Source organism: Dinoponera quadriceps, unplaced genomic scaffold, assembly GCF_001313825.1.
Source record: "Dinoponera quadriceps isolate SergipeBrazil2010 unplaced genomic scaffold, ASM131382v1 scaffold453, whole genome shotgun sequence".
Classification (NCBI taxonomy): Eukaryota; Metazoa; Arthropoda; class Insecta; order Hymenoptera; family Formicidae; genus Dinoponera; species Dinoponera quadriceps.
Window position 1 is genome coordinate 154,755 of NW_014554678.1, and position 14,821 is coordinate 169,575.

Genomic DNA, 14,821 nt, shown 5'->3' on the forward strand with positions numbered 1-14,821 from the left:
TAGCTTCTAGATTACCCTCGAGTCAATTGAGGAGGAACGAGAACGAGAGGATCGGACGCGAGTCCGCCACGCTCGACGGCCGCCCTATCGTGTAATTTAAATAGACTACGTACTTCCGGAGGCATTCCGGAAGAGCCAGCCGAAGGAGGCGAAGAGGTGGCGTTGGCGAGCCGGGGAAACGCGCCCCAACGGGAGCAAGAGGGAGAGGACGGGCAGGGCATCGTCGTTCTCTTGAAAGCGTCCTTCTAATTCCGCCATTCTGTTGCGACGGTTAAACGCACGGTCTGCCTGCCAATTACCGTAGGAATCTCAGGACGAAGGAACGTGAGACGTGTGCGCGTCTGTGTGCGGTGGTGGTCCGCGCCAACCCGGGCTAGCGGAGACGGTATCCGCCGTGGGAGCGGCGCGGGGCGCAGGGGAGACATGTGCCTGAGCCGAGGAGCCGGAGGTGAAGTCCGGGAAATTAGCTGTTCCCGCGATAAATTGGAGTTTCTGATTTTCGTTTTGCGGTCGTCAACGTCACGTCCCCGATGGCCATCGGTCCCCTCACCCTCGCCGGTTCCCCCTCGAGAACACCCTTGGCCGCCATCGGGTACATGGGCCAACCTATTTACCAATCTCTGATAAATTGAGTCTCGGTCCCGCGTCATCCTTTCTCACCCGTATCGAACCCGGTGTCGGCATATTCGTATATATGTACGGCCACCGCGCGGCGAGCGGGCTTCTATAAAAGAAAATAAGCTTGCATTCGCGAGGTGTTTCGGGGAAAGAACGGTGTGGAATCCTCCGAAAACGTCATTCGCTTCTCTCGCATGATTAGGATCGCTCGTCCGGAGAGAGATTGTGCGGCGCTAGCGAAGATTGCGCGCGTTTATCGGAAAAATCGACTCCGCGTGAATCGATATATTTATGAACTCGAAAATATCAAGGAAATTCAGTCCGGTCCGATCGATCGATCTTGATCCTCCTTTTCGGGGATGCGCTAATGTCTTTTATATTAAGCGAAATAACCGGTGAACTTACGATGAATTAGAATCAATTACACGGAGAAAAATAATTTGCTGGCGGGGCGAATTTCATGCTGACGCAGCGGAATCTATCAGTTACTATGTGGATGGCAAAATGATTTGTTAAGAATACTAACCGCCATTCGCTGGAATATTTTGCTGGATCTATAAATTATTTTGCTGTATAAACAAACGTAATGTAAGAAAACACCGTTTTGTTCTAACAGCAAATTAACGTGTTCTAAGAATAAATTCACTCAGCAGAATATTTTTTATCCCGTCGACAACGGCTGTTTCTGTCCTGATTATGAATAATTCACAAATTTGTTATGCCAACTAAATTTGATCGCTGTCGCAACGAATATGTAGTAGCAATGATGGTTTCGCTACAACAGCAAAATTATTTATCTCCGTGTACTATACGATGTGAGATGCGTAAACTGTAAATGACACGGAGATAGCCTTTTAGCAGGGAAAAATATTCAACCGTAATTTTATCGACGTAAAAAAACTTGACAGATGTAGTATTTCTTTTACAGTGGCGGTCGAGAGCGTGATTTTTACGTTAATTAATCGCGGTGGTGAGCGCGTCAGGATGTCTCATTCGAGTCTTCGATTTTCTCCGTAACGCGAGCCGGCCCGGCAATGTTCGATGGCTATCTTCAAATCCAGACATGCCACGTGCACTAGTTTAATTTCACTCGCTCGCAACGTGTTGCCTGATAGTGATCTTGCGTGACTCGTACACCGCGGTTGTGATCTACGTCGCCATCTGCGAAAGCCACGAGCCTGTAAAACCCGATGATTTTAATTTGAAAATGTGCGGAGAAATATCAATTTCTATCAGAGAAAAACACCATGAAATTATTAAAGTAAAAGAAGGAAAGAATTGAACTAATTGCATGCGGCATAAATCGCCGGATAAAAATGATAAGATAGAATCGATATGGTAAGGAAATAATAATGTAGCGCCGTTACATCATCGAATTAAGATCCGCCCGCTAAGCGTACGTCCGCGGCGGCAAAAGGCTTTTACTTTTATGCTCAAATCTCCATTGAGCAAATGTACCAAGCGGAAATGGATATCCCACGCAAAACCGATGACGTTAAGGCACTCGAATGGAATTCACATCAGGAGTCAACTATTTGGTATATCGGGTTGCCTCGCACGGAAGAATCAATCAATATTCGGATATCACGTAACGTAGTGCTGAAAGCGCGATTATATCGGGTGGTTCTTCCTCTCTCGAGTGGTATGTATTATGTACCGAAATGATTCGCGAGACAAATGCCACAAATGACCGGCGGTTTCTTCCACACGGGAAAAATGTTGTAATAAAAATTATAACAAAATTTGGAAATGTTGGATCATACCGGAATTATGACTGAAATTATGATATGTGTCATAGTGATGTGTACAGTGCAGTACACCACTAATCATACACACATCATAATTTCCGTTATAATTCCGGTATGACTCAACATTACAATATTTTGTGGTTATTTTTACTGTAATATTTTCTCCGTGTAGTCCCGTTTTATCATCCATTCGCTGAAATTATCCGCATCTCATAGTTGCGCTATTTATTATTTTCACGAACGTTATTTCAAAGACACTCCGCATTCTCATTAAGTTACTTCACGATAATTTCGTATGCTTCGCATTCTTCCGCCACATATTTCGTCTCAAAGACGGAGAGGTCGATTCCCGATAAATTCCACGCGACTTGTAGTTTAAGGAGCGCGCCGTCGTCGATGGGCGGCTGAAATTCCGTGCCACCCTGTGTAACGGTATACGATCGCTCCCGTTCACGCTAGCTCCGATGATGGAAACTGAATGTCCCGCCAATAAATTCGGAACGCGGCTGTTTTATCGAATCGTATTTCCTCGACATCGACAACAGTCGTGCAAGTCAAAACGGTTCTCGGTATAATGACGAAATCGTTAAAACCGTTTCGGCGACTTTTGTCCGTCATTGACAGGAAAACAAAATAGCCTGTGCAGCTTATCGCATATATATTTATACATACAACGCATAACATGTGACAACGATAATCGCAACGTGACTTTAGAGCCTTAGCAATTCAAATTTGCATTTTGCTCAGTAAAACTTCATTTGTCCGAATCGAGTCAAATTCAGTTGAAATTTCATTTTCTAGAATCGTGTATGGTAAAATCGGGCGAACTATTCTAAGTAATTGTATAATATAACTTAATCCTTTGCACTCAGAGCGTTGATGGTTGACTTTGGGAATTTTGGCAAATTGCTCCACATCTGTCAATTTAGTCGATAGTAACAATAAAATTAAAATAACTTTTATTCGAAATCGCGTACTGTAACTAATTGTTGTTAAACAATTTTTTTTCATTTTTCAATTTGATGATATTTATGAATAAATTTTCAACATCACGTAAAAGTTGCGGGACGCAAAACGTTCTCTCTCTCTCTAATAATGGTTTCAGGCATTTATCAAGGACAGAAGAACAGTATATGTCTCTAGTCCTTAACATTGAAATTACATTTAAAACTTTTATTTATAGTAATATTTTTTCTCAAAGATGAGTATTAATAAAAATATGGTGCGATCTTAATCTAGCTGTGAGAGTGATCTCTCTCGAAGCGCAATTGAAACTTGTAAACCAAAATTTAACGGATATATTTGTGATATATTTTCCATACGTGACGCAAAATGTTAACGAAAATTTATTTTTGTCGATTGATTATACAATCCAAGTGTCGCAGATGCGACGAATCGAGCTCGTTTTTAACGGCGGGCACATTTATCTCTCTCGCGCGAAATACGACTTGCGTCCTTTGCCTGCGTCGCGAATCTCCCTGTAGTCCTAAGTGATACACCTAAAACGCCGGCGGAGTTCGCAACGATAATAAAGGCACGAGGTGTCTTATCTAAAGTCAACAGAAAAGTAGCAGGACGATCTCGGGAACTCGGCGCATCGCGTGTAATTGTGGGAAAAGAGACCGCACGGACGGACAGGGGGAGACCCGCGAGAACGCAACTTCGCGGCTGAAGGGAAGATAGAAGGGTAACAGTGAAGTTTTTATCGTTGAAACTTTCCTCGCCAGTATTGCGATGAGGTTTTAACACGACTGCGCTCCACTTAACGAGTTTTTAACATAACGACTTCAACCCGCATTACGGGTCCTGCGAGAGAGATACCGGCGCTCGTAAAAATATGATAATTACTAAAAACCCTCCGACGCACGTGAAAATAGATGTTTGTCGCACGCGTATAATCCTCCCTCCATCTCTTCCTCTCTCTTTACCTCCCTTTCTCCTCGCTATAACGAGCTCAATCGTCTCTTCATTGGCTGCTTGGTAGAAATTTGTCGAACCTATTCCCCGTTTAACTATATTCGAAATTTTTTTCCCGATTCTCGAAAACCCTCGAAAGACCACCACGGTTTTATATTAACTCGTACGCGCAAGTCGATTGTCCCATTTGTCTGGGGATATTAATTATGTCGCTATCGATTTTATATATTTTTCTCGGGAGAACGCGCTACCAAGCTTCGGCCTTTTTTGTTTTCTTTCCTTCTTTCTTTTTTGATTCACCCCCGTGTAGTCGACGTATCCGAAACGCACGCGAGGGGTTAAGGAAACTCACACGGGGGCGATCGATCAGCAACAATGAGTTGCGGGTTAGAGGAAAGATTATACCGCTCCAATGGCGATGCACTTTCCGGGGAAGTGGAAGTCGATTCCCTTTAATATCCCGGGGAGCGGTTATATCACCGGGTCGCAATAGGTGGCGAAAAGGGGCAAAAAGGGGCAAAAAGGGGCGTATAATCCTGAACTTCCGTCATTTGTAGGAAAAAACTTTTAACGAGCGTCGCCACGGTATCTTAACTCGACTATCCAGCGAGAGAAAGAGACAGTGTAAGAGAGAGAGAGAGGGAGAGAGACAAGTTGGCGTATTTTCAATCAACTGCGATTTTATCGTCGGATGATGCACGTCGCAACATCCGCACGAGCGCATCGTGGCAAATCCATACGCGCGCGTTTATATATCGTCGACCGACAAATTGCGTCATCGGGATGGTGGGATGATCCGGCGTCGCGTGCCGGCGAAATTGTCAAAATGCGGCGGATAGTTCGCTGTGTATCGTGCTGTCGTCGTACGGCGCTCGTAATTCACCATCGCGGCGGAATCGTGTCCGATATTTCAATATCACGAGGCTAAAACAGCCAATAGCTCAAAAAGGGAAGTTGAACACCGCGCGTGTACAGCCTGTCGTCGTCGACAACGAAGTCGAACGCGAACTACCGCATCTACAGCGAATCCGGGCGTGCAACGTTGCCGTAAAGTTGCGAATATTGCGAGCGGCTGGGCTGCTGTTCTCGAAATTGGCGAAGCATGTATAATATATCGGAACTCGATCTTTAAGCGGCGAACGAATCATTTTAGTTATTTTTGGGCGCTCGCTCTTTCTCAAACGCTCAATTTCACCGTAGCATCGATATCTGTGCGTATGTATGCAGTCTCTTCTTCCGTTTGCTCGCTCCCGGCTGTTATGCAACGCGCTTATTCTTAGGGTGGGATATTTTTCGTTAGAATCGAAATAGCGTGAGTTGACGAGCAAGAGAGAGAGAGAGAGAGAGGAGGGAGAGAAAGGGAGGGAGAAAGAGAAATTGGCTTTGGAAATTCGATAAGCGATAAGTCGCAGTCTGGAAGAGAATCTCATTGCCCTCACCAGATATATTCGTATGCGATTTGGAAATCTTGTTCTCGCGTTCCTCACTCAGAAGTAACAGACGGGGACAGGAAAAGATCGCGGCGTATGCGGGCGTTTCAACGCATTAACGGCGCGACTTTCCCGCCGTCATCATTTCTCGCGGATAACTATGGCAGCGGCGAAATGCGTGCGAATTGCATGTATCCCGAGTGATTTCCCTAAAAGGCCGAAAGCCCCAGGGGAAGGGTCGGCGAGGGGGAAAAACAAGCCGGCTGGTATAATTTTATAAGTGTTCCGCGAAGAGCGGCCCGCAGAATGGCGGATGTAAGGCAGTTACAAGGAGTGCAGAGCAGCCGAGCCCCAGTATTGCATTAAAATTTACATAATAGCCGACTCTAACCTCGGTGCATCGCCCGCTATCCTCCCTCCTTATTCCTTGCTCGTTCGCCTCATCGTCTTTCGCGCCCTTTCTCAACTGCATCGAGAACGAACGCTAGGTTATATATATATACACACACACATATATATATGTAAAAGCTGTGTGTGCGTATATGTACATATAGAAGTTATGTATGTATATGTATAAAAAGGCTATGTATATATATATATCATATATTTCCTTTCTCGATTTTCAAGATCCTAGTTCGTTCGCGAGCGGTTCTTCTTCTCCGTTTCTTCCGTCACTTGGTCGAGAGATTTTACTGTGTTTCTTCCCCTTTAGAATCAAATTAAAATAAAGGGTTCCCTTTTAGAATCAAATTGAAATAAAAGGGAGCAAATAAGTGTACGCGCGAATCTGAACGTTGCCATGTATGAAAATAAGCTCCCCGCCGGATATGGTTCGATATCTCGCGTGTTTTTCCGTTGACTTTTCCACTGACGCATTTACATTTACGACTAAATGGTAGCTTTTGCAAGTTTAATTTTTTTCGCGGATATACACTTAATGAGAAAATTCACGTAGATAGGACACGTGGCTATCATTTAGCATACCAAATACTGTGTAACGGTATTACGTAACTCTATACCACGCGAAAACTTGGGTAAACAAAGAAAAATATTACTGAGAATATCTTGGGATTATATTCCCGGGACATTACGGTATCTGCGCTTTTGGTACCGCGACTTATCGAATTCTCCGAGCGAATGCAATCGGTCGCTACTTTTTGCCGGTCTAAACGGAGAAAAGGCGGGAGAGAGAAAGCGAGAAAGATAAATGGGTTACACGATTATACATACATACGATTATATATATACAAACACGGAAGCAGCTGTCTCGAGTTCGAATTAAAATTAATTCCCCATTTATTATTGCCCCGCGCTGAGTAAACTGTACGACAAGGAGTAATCTGATGCGAGGATCAAGTCGCTCAGAGATGATTAACGGGAGCTCAGCCGCACCTGCACGATCTTCACAATAACGCATCGCGAGGGTACGAGAAAGTTTCCATCGGGATGCCGCACCGGTGGACTCGCCGAGAGAACGGCGTGGCGCGGCGCTTCCTCTCGTCCGTGTCTAAACGTATCTGCACCCCTCGTACGCCGGAAACACACCCCAGGGATGTGTAGAAACACGAACCTTCCTGCCGGCGTCGAAGCATTTTGCCCTTCTCGCGCTGGCGGAACAGCGAGCGAGCCCGGGCACGGCTCTGTGATATACGTTGCAGCGAATAAAAATCACCGCTTACTCGCGAGCTAAGCGGTATTTGGTCCGCTCTTGGAAGCGGCGGAACTGAAATTTTCATCGAGATCGCGCGATCCCCAATGGCACCGTCGAATTGCGGGTTGGGATTCTCACTCGCTCGCGGGCTTAATTTTGATATTATTTCCGTGTCTCGGAGGATATTATCCCGGGGCGGCGCGTTTCCGCTCAGCGTTCCCTCTCGTTCTTGTATATGTTATATAAAGCTTGTATCTTGCGGGTAAAGTGCGCAACGATGATTTAATTATTCCCAATGTTCCGAGAAACTTTAACGCGACAGCACGCCGCGCGATAGCGAACAATTAAGAATGCAAAAATGGAAATTCGCGATATCTTTAATTTCTCAACTGGAATTACGTGCAATTTCTCCGAAACGTAAAGCAAAGAGAAGGGGGAACACCTTATTTTGAGAGATGAGTAAACTTTCTAATACGATGATGCGTAAAAGCGCGATGTCTTATCTTCTCTTGAATATTCAGACCCCGAGCAATGAATTTGCAAGAATACAATTTGCGCAGCGCGACGCAACTGTTCCGAAAGAGACTACGTTTCTGGCTGAAATTATTCCCTATTGTGCTATGGCGTTACGCGTTCTGGGTGCTGTAAAGCAAATGCCACTGTTTGAGGCCACATGGCGAGCGCGAAAAATGTCGAACCGAAATACCACGTGCAAAGGTGGTGCATGCGCGCGCGAACGTCCAAAAATCACATTGCATTTCATTGCCGCTTTGAGAATTTCTAACGCGCAGATGGGATGCTCTCCTTCTTCTCTTCTCTTCCTCACTTTTTTTCCCTTCTCTTTCCTTTTCTTTTCGTCGGGGAGAGCGCCCTTCGCACAGCGAGATACCGGGACAAATGCGCTTTTAGTTCATTAAAGATCATCCCCCCGCCTCTGGGACAGAAGTTTCTTGTCTTTCGCGACTGGGGAAACAAAACCCGTAGAAAAGCTCTAACGAGGAAGTCCTTTCGCTCGACTTCGTCGCGAAAGAGAATACGGCGTGGCAGCGACGGCCACCGCCGCCGCTCGATTCTCTCCTTCGGGTTTATTGCGATTCCCCAATCCTTTCCTCGGCTTGTTCTTTTTTTTTTGTAGACGCGCGCCGTCGGCGACAATAGACGAACTTGCAATTTCCAATGCCACGATCAGAAACCGGAAGGAAATGTAGAAGGCAATAAAGAAATCGATGGGGTTGGTAGCGCAGTACCGCTGCAAACGTTTTTTCCCCTCTTTTCCTTTTCTCCTCAACCCCTTTTTTATTGGTTTGCATTACCGTTGGATTTGAACTACCGTTTAAATTCAGTGCAGCGCAAGAATTTTTCCGCGTTGTTGTAGTGCGCAATAAATTATTTCTCGGCCAACATGAGCATGTATTTGTGCGTATGCATGTATGTGCATATTTACATATGTATACGATGGCAATTGTACGAGTTAATCATCGATTCGATCTGGCATTCGTTTTCTCGTGATATTTCTATTTACACATGTGTTGCTTATGGTAATTACACTGTCGGCAAAATTTTGATATTTCAGTATTTATTTTGCTGAATTTCGTCCAATTATCGGTAATGGCCGTTAATTGACTCGATCAACGATTGGAACATTTATGCAAAACGGTATTCGCGCAAGCGGCGTCGCGTCACTGTGTGTCATTTTCGTTACAATTGTAAACGTGGATACAAGGAAAATGATTAATGCCGGTCTCAAAATATGCATTTTATTTCCCGTGTTAGGAAAACAAATATGATAACGCGAAACTGCGCATAACTGCGGCACATTGTGACATGCGGTTGTCTAACAATAGCAGAACGATAAAGAGTCCGTAACTGTTATCGGCAATAGTTATCGGCATTATAATGTATAATGTCTGTTTTTTCAAGATTAGTTCAACCTTGAGAAACTCACCGTAAATACTGACCGGCATGATTCGAGCGGAGTCATTTCGTTAGTGTTTGCGAGATATACGTTACTTTATCACGTTACTACCAGCAATTCGAATTGTTATTTTTAATGCTGAAAAATGAAGCTGCTCATCATTTGGATTCTTTCCGCAATAGTTACTATGAGTTACGGAATACATTTAAAAACCCTGTATGAATGGAAATACGTTAATTTTACTTGGGATCCGTCGCAGAAGGAGCAAATGGAAAACTCAAGTTACTATGATCCTATGGAGTGTGCTTTATACGACGTAGACAAGGCACCAGGTAGGCTGATACTGTTTGACGGTTTGACGATAATTTAAGAAATACGAATGTCTGTACGAAAAAGAGTCTATTGCTGAAGTAAAAGTCACTACGGTCTACGTTTCGTTGTGTCTTAATATTACTAAACATTAGCCATGAAAGCGCATTCGCGATTTGGGTATATCGTGACAGTTCATTTCGTTTATACAAAGGATATTTTTGTAGATGGTAGGTATTTTGTTACTGCGGTGAGGGGCAAGGGTGTGCCGGCCAGCTTGATGACGGTAACTGACCAGACCGGAGAGGGTGGTCCGCTTCTGCGTCCTTATCCTGACTGGTCTTGGTACCAGACGACAAATTGCTTAGAAAACCACATCATAAGTGTCTTTAGGGTGTATGTAAGTACCAAGCGCAAACCATCGTGTACCATTCGATACGAGACGGGTGCGGACATTCTTATATTGAGAAAAAATGATTACTATTCGTAACTATAATTTTATAATGGAATAATTCTAATAAGAAAACCTACTTTTTGTAGCAAGCACTGTTATAGCATAATTGATAATAATTTTATATGCATATTGCTACTATTGCTTTTCTGTTAGAACAATGAAAAGATACAATTAACGCCGAAAATGACCATAATTCTTAGTGAAATTAACAATTTTTTCTCTCATTGTGCATAATATTTTTTTTGTATTCTGTCCGTACAATGTTTCAATCTTTACCCTCCTCTTTAGTTGTTGACTGTTCAGTTGTTGACTGTTAATTGACTGAGTATGGATTGGAACGTTTCGCGAGTTGACAGAGTACGTAAGAATGTTAGGTGAAAACGCTTTCGTCGTTCACTCGTTTCCCTGTTGTACCGATAGTTCGATGGCTTATTTAGGTATTGTTGAAAACGATTTGTCTTTCGTTTTACGTAAGTTCTTTTTCTATATAAGTACCAATGTTTCTCGTTACATTAGCAGTAGTCTTACATTTAGAAATTGCGTTCAAATGACGAACGGTATGTGCTTATTTGCATCACGCCGATTATGAATGTCGCGTTTCTATTTTTCCCTCAGATCAAATGCAACTACATCTTCGTCCTGGATTGCGGTAAAAGTGAGCTTGATGCCTCCGGATTAACAACGGTGTGTCCCCCGCAGCTGTTGATCTTTAATTTGAAGTCTGATTCCCTGGTTAAAAAAATAGAAATTCCCGAAGAATACGTTTCTAAAAACGACAGTTTGTTAACGACACCTACCGTTAAAGTTAAGAATTGTTATAAAATATCGGACGCGATGGTTAGTACTCTCTCTTTCGGATATCGTATAACGCATTTTAATTAGGGTGAGTTAATGTGTGATCATGAATTTATACTAATCACATCGCAACTCAGGTATCTTTAGCTGATACAGGAAGTTTCGGTTTATTGACAATCCAGTTAAAAAGCTGGGAAATGTCGAATATCTGTAGAGTCGAGTCCGAAGACATGAAACCGACCGAACCTGAGTTTACCATAGATGATGAAAGTTTTTACTTGAATGACGGTATTCTTGGCATGACATATATGTCTGAATGTACGTAATTATATGCAATCGATGAAGGAAAATTTCTTTCGCTTTTGAATTACTGTTGTGCAAACTTATAGGCTGCGTTTCAATATGCATTGCCGGACTGAAAATCTGTAGTTTATATTACATGTACTATAGATTTTCCGAATATTGGCAGTGAATATCGGAACGTACACTTTATTAAATTGTACGCGACGAATGGCGCGAATTTTAAGTCTATAATTTTAGACTTGTGAATTTATGTAGTATTCTTATTGCTTTATTATCGATATATTTTTCACGTCGATTTACAGTACGTTGCTAAAGCTTCTCTTCGAACAACAGGAAATTCTTCTTTGATATTCGCGAAGTTAATGTTGATGACTCTGTCACGGTTATCTTTAGGTTTTATCTTTTTATCTTTTAGGTCATCACAATCACAATTCCGATTTATACTACTCTCCTTTGGCGGGGAATGCAATATTTAAGATGGATGGATACAAGCTAAAGAGTTGTTCCGGTTTTAAGAAGTCTAATGATCAATTAGTGACTACGTTATCAGGTCAGACTGGTCCCATGGCATCCAAAGGGTCCATAATATTTTTCAGTAATATCCCAAAAACAGCCATAATGTGCATGGACACTAGTGAAAAAAGAAACGCCAATAAAACGGTAAGAGATGCCAACGCAATATTTCTATCGCCACACCGTTAGATCTTTGTCGCACCGATAGATGCTTCGTCGCAACTGTTCAAATTCTGCTAGAAATAACGAGCTATATATCGTTATGTGTCTATGGATACAATATCTATTGTTTTAAATGAAATATTGATTTTAAGGATGTCGTTGTGCAAGATGCCGTAAATCTACAATTTACAAGTGGAATGAAGATCAACGAAGAATTACACAATAAAACACGCAAAGAAGAACAACATAAATGTACAAAGATATGCAGTGGAGAGTTAAATGTTATGACAAATCGTTATCAGAAGATTGCAAATCACGATATGAATATGAATGAGACAAATTTTCGTGTTATGAGAATGGATGTTAAAGAAATATGCGAGAACACAAATTGTTTCGAATCGTATAATTCTTGGCACAATCATCATACTAAACATCATTGATAAACAAAAACACACATACACATATGCACACATACATACGGTTTAATGGTAAAAAGTTTATATATTAATTAAAGTAAAGATTAATTTTTCCTTCTAATAGAATGACATTTGTATAATACCGGATCGCTATATTGCGCAGAGACGAGTGCATTTAGCTCGGTAATTCGCGTTCCGTTGCTGGAATATTGTAGCTTCTAAATAATAATCAACGCTAGTTTGATGCAGTCCCTTGTTATCGGGGGCGCTAATTATTCCCGCTTCGTATCATCTGATATGAAAGTTTTAATCGGCTATATAATCAGATATATAACGTATGATTAAAATTATGAATCTGCTAATATCCGTCTGTGTTTCCCGGGAAATTAATAAAATTATGACGCATATTATACTATACCCGCTACGTGGTTAGCGAGTTGTTACAATGGTAATTTGGACGTGGTCAATAAACCTCACAAATAAATGTCCTTTCCATTTGACGCGTTGTAAACGCTTTCCACTACGCGATGCCATTAAATCTCGAAAACATATATTTCTCACGTACATACATTTTTACATAGTTTATATATAACATAAAAATATAATATAAAAGGGGATTTAGGAAAGAAAGATGGGCTCGTTGCAGAATAGCAGATGTCACATAAACATTAATTAAGTCGGATAGATTTTAAAATTTAGAGATAAGCACCGTCTCTTGTATAATTCTCTATATACACGGTGATTCAGAACGAGTGTAAAAAAACTTTGTCAGATTGTTTGGAAAGTTATTCTGGGCAAAATATATCATATAACTATTGGTCCTATTTTCCATATTTATATTGTTACAGAATTTTTAGTTAAAAATTTTGCTGTTATCATAGTAAAATCGCACGTTTGATACGAAATGACCTTTGGGAAATTAAAACAAAATCGAAGAATACGAAATATCATTAATTAAACTGAATTTATTTACAGCTCAGTTTCATAAGAAACGTCCAAAATATGCAACTTTAAAGCTTTTATAACTATATAAATATTGAGAATAGAACCTATGTTTATATGACACTTTTGTCAGAAGGTGATTTTGAGATGACTCAGAATGTCTTTCCGAATAATCTGTTAAAATGTTTTACACTTGTTCTAAATCACTCTGTATAATCTCACATTGAGACCTAAATTTTGCGAATTTTACGACTTACACGATAAGATCGTTCGAAACTTTTCGTCAACGGAAACGCATTTTGACTTCTCTTGTCGGAGATTGCGGGGCGGCGCACGGATTATGAGGATGTCGGTGCGCATCGCTACGGTTAAATCCACGCCATCGTGCCACTCTTACACGGACGGACATGTGTCCAAAGATGCGGATTGATCTGCGAAACAAAAGGGGAAGCCCGCCGAGTAGTGTGGTAGTGGCTCTTTTAGCGTGACTCGGCGCGTGTGGAAGTACGTGCCGCGCGCTTCTCCATTCTGGCTGGCGCTTTGACAAATATAGGCGATATCAGAAGCGAAAGCGTATATGACATAAACAAGATCCGTGCATGGCGTACCGGAACGAACAAAGCCGCAGTGCCACTGTGTGTGTATATATATATACGAGGTTGGATCAAATATAAACGCGTCTTTTTAAATTGCGCGTCCGTCGGTGACGTGAGGGGTCTGCAACGTTTTGGACGATGAAGGGGGGTCATGTGGAAGGCAGTAATAATGTTGGCGCGCCACGTGCTTCTTACTCTCAGCAGCAATCAGGATGAGCGAGAAAGTGGTACACCTCGCAGTTGCACAACGTGTTATTATTAAGTTTCTCGTCAATGAAAATGTAAATGCTGCTGAAATTCGGCGCCGTTTACTCCCACAGTTCGGGGAAAGAACCCTTTCATGGGCTCGGGTGAAGCAGTGGTGTAACGAATTTAAGAAAGGACGGGAGCGTGTTGAAAACATTGCGAAGACGCAGTTGTCTGCAGGGAAGGTCTTGGTCACAGTGTTCTGGGACTGTAAAGGCGTTCTGCTGGTCGGCTTTCTTCAAGAACATCGGACTATTAATGCTGCATATTATTGTGATCTTCTTACCAAGTTCGAGCTGCCTCAAAAAGGTCAAAAAGGCACGGCATTCCTATCAGAAGTGTATTGCTTCTCCATGACAACGCCAGACCCCACACCGCAGCAGTAACACAACAAAAATTGGCCGATATGCACTGGGCTGTCCTAGAACATCCACCCTACAGACCAGACTTGTCACCATGCGACTTCCATATGTTTAGGCCACTCAAGGAAGCCCTTCGTGGACAACGCTTCACAACGAACAAGGAAGTGCAGCAGCTCGTGTGCAATTGGTTTGATACACGTCCGCGAACTTCTTACGATACCGGGATTAAAAAATGACCGTTGGAGGAAGTATCTAGATAAGATGGGGGACTATATAGAAAAATAAGAAAAATGTAAATTAGAATTGATTTTGAAAAATATGTGGTTTTGTTGCAAAACGCTCGTTTACATTTGACGCACCCTCGTATATATTTCTTCGTTTGTATTTTATTTATTCCAGGTGAGATACATGCGTGTAGGTTATTTTTTTACGTTCGTGTTCGAA

At 42.3% G+C, this 14,821-nt stretch overlaps 1 protein-coding gene across 1 annotated transcript; it reads left to right on the forward strand.

Moving 5' to 3' along the window:
- Window positions 1-9,360: 9,360 nt before the first annotated feature.
- On the forward strand, window positions 9,361-12,987 carry LOC106740746 (major royal jelly protein 3-like). Its single transcript, XM_014612080.1, has 6 exons — window positions 9,361-9,611; window positions 9,816-9,988; window positions 10,658-10,879; window positions 10,975-11,155; window positions 11,556-11,800; window positions 11,968-12,987. The coding sequence occupies exons 1-6, from the start codon at window positions 9,425-9,427 to the stop codon at window positions 12,253-12,255; spliced, it is 1,296 nt and encodes a 431-aa protein (XP_014467566.1). The 5' UTR covers window positions 9,361-9,424; the 3' UTR covers window positions 12,256-12,987.
- The last annotated feature ends 1,834 nt before the right edge of the window (window positions 12,988-14,821 follow it).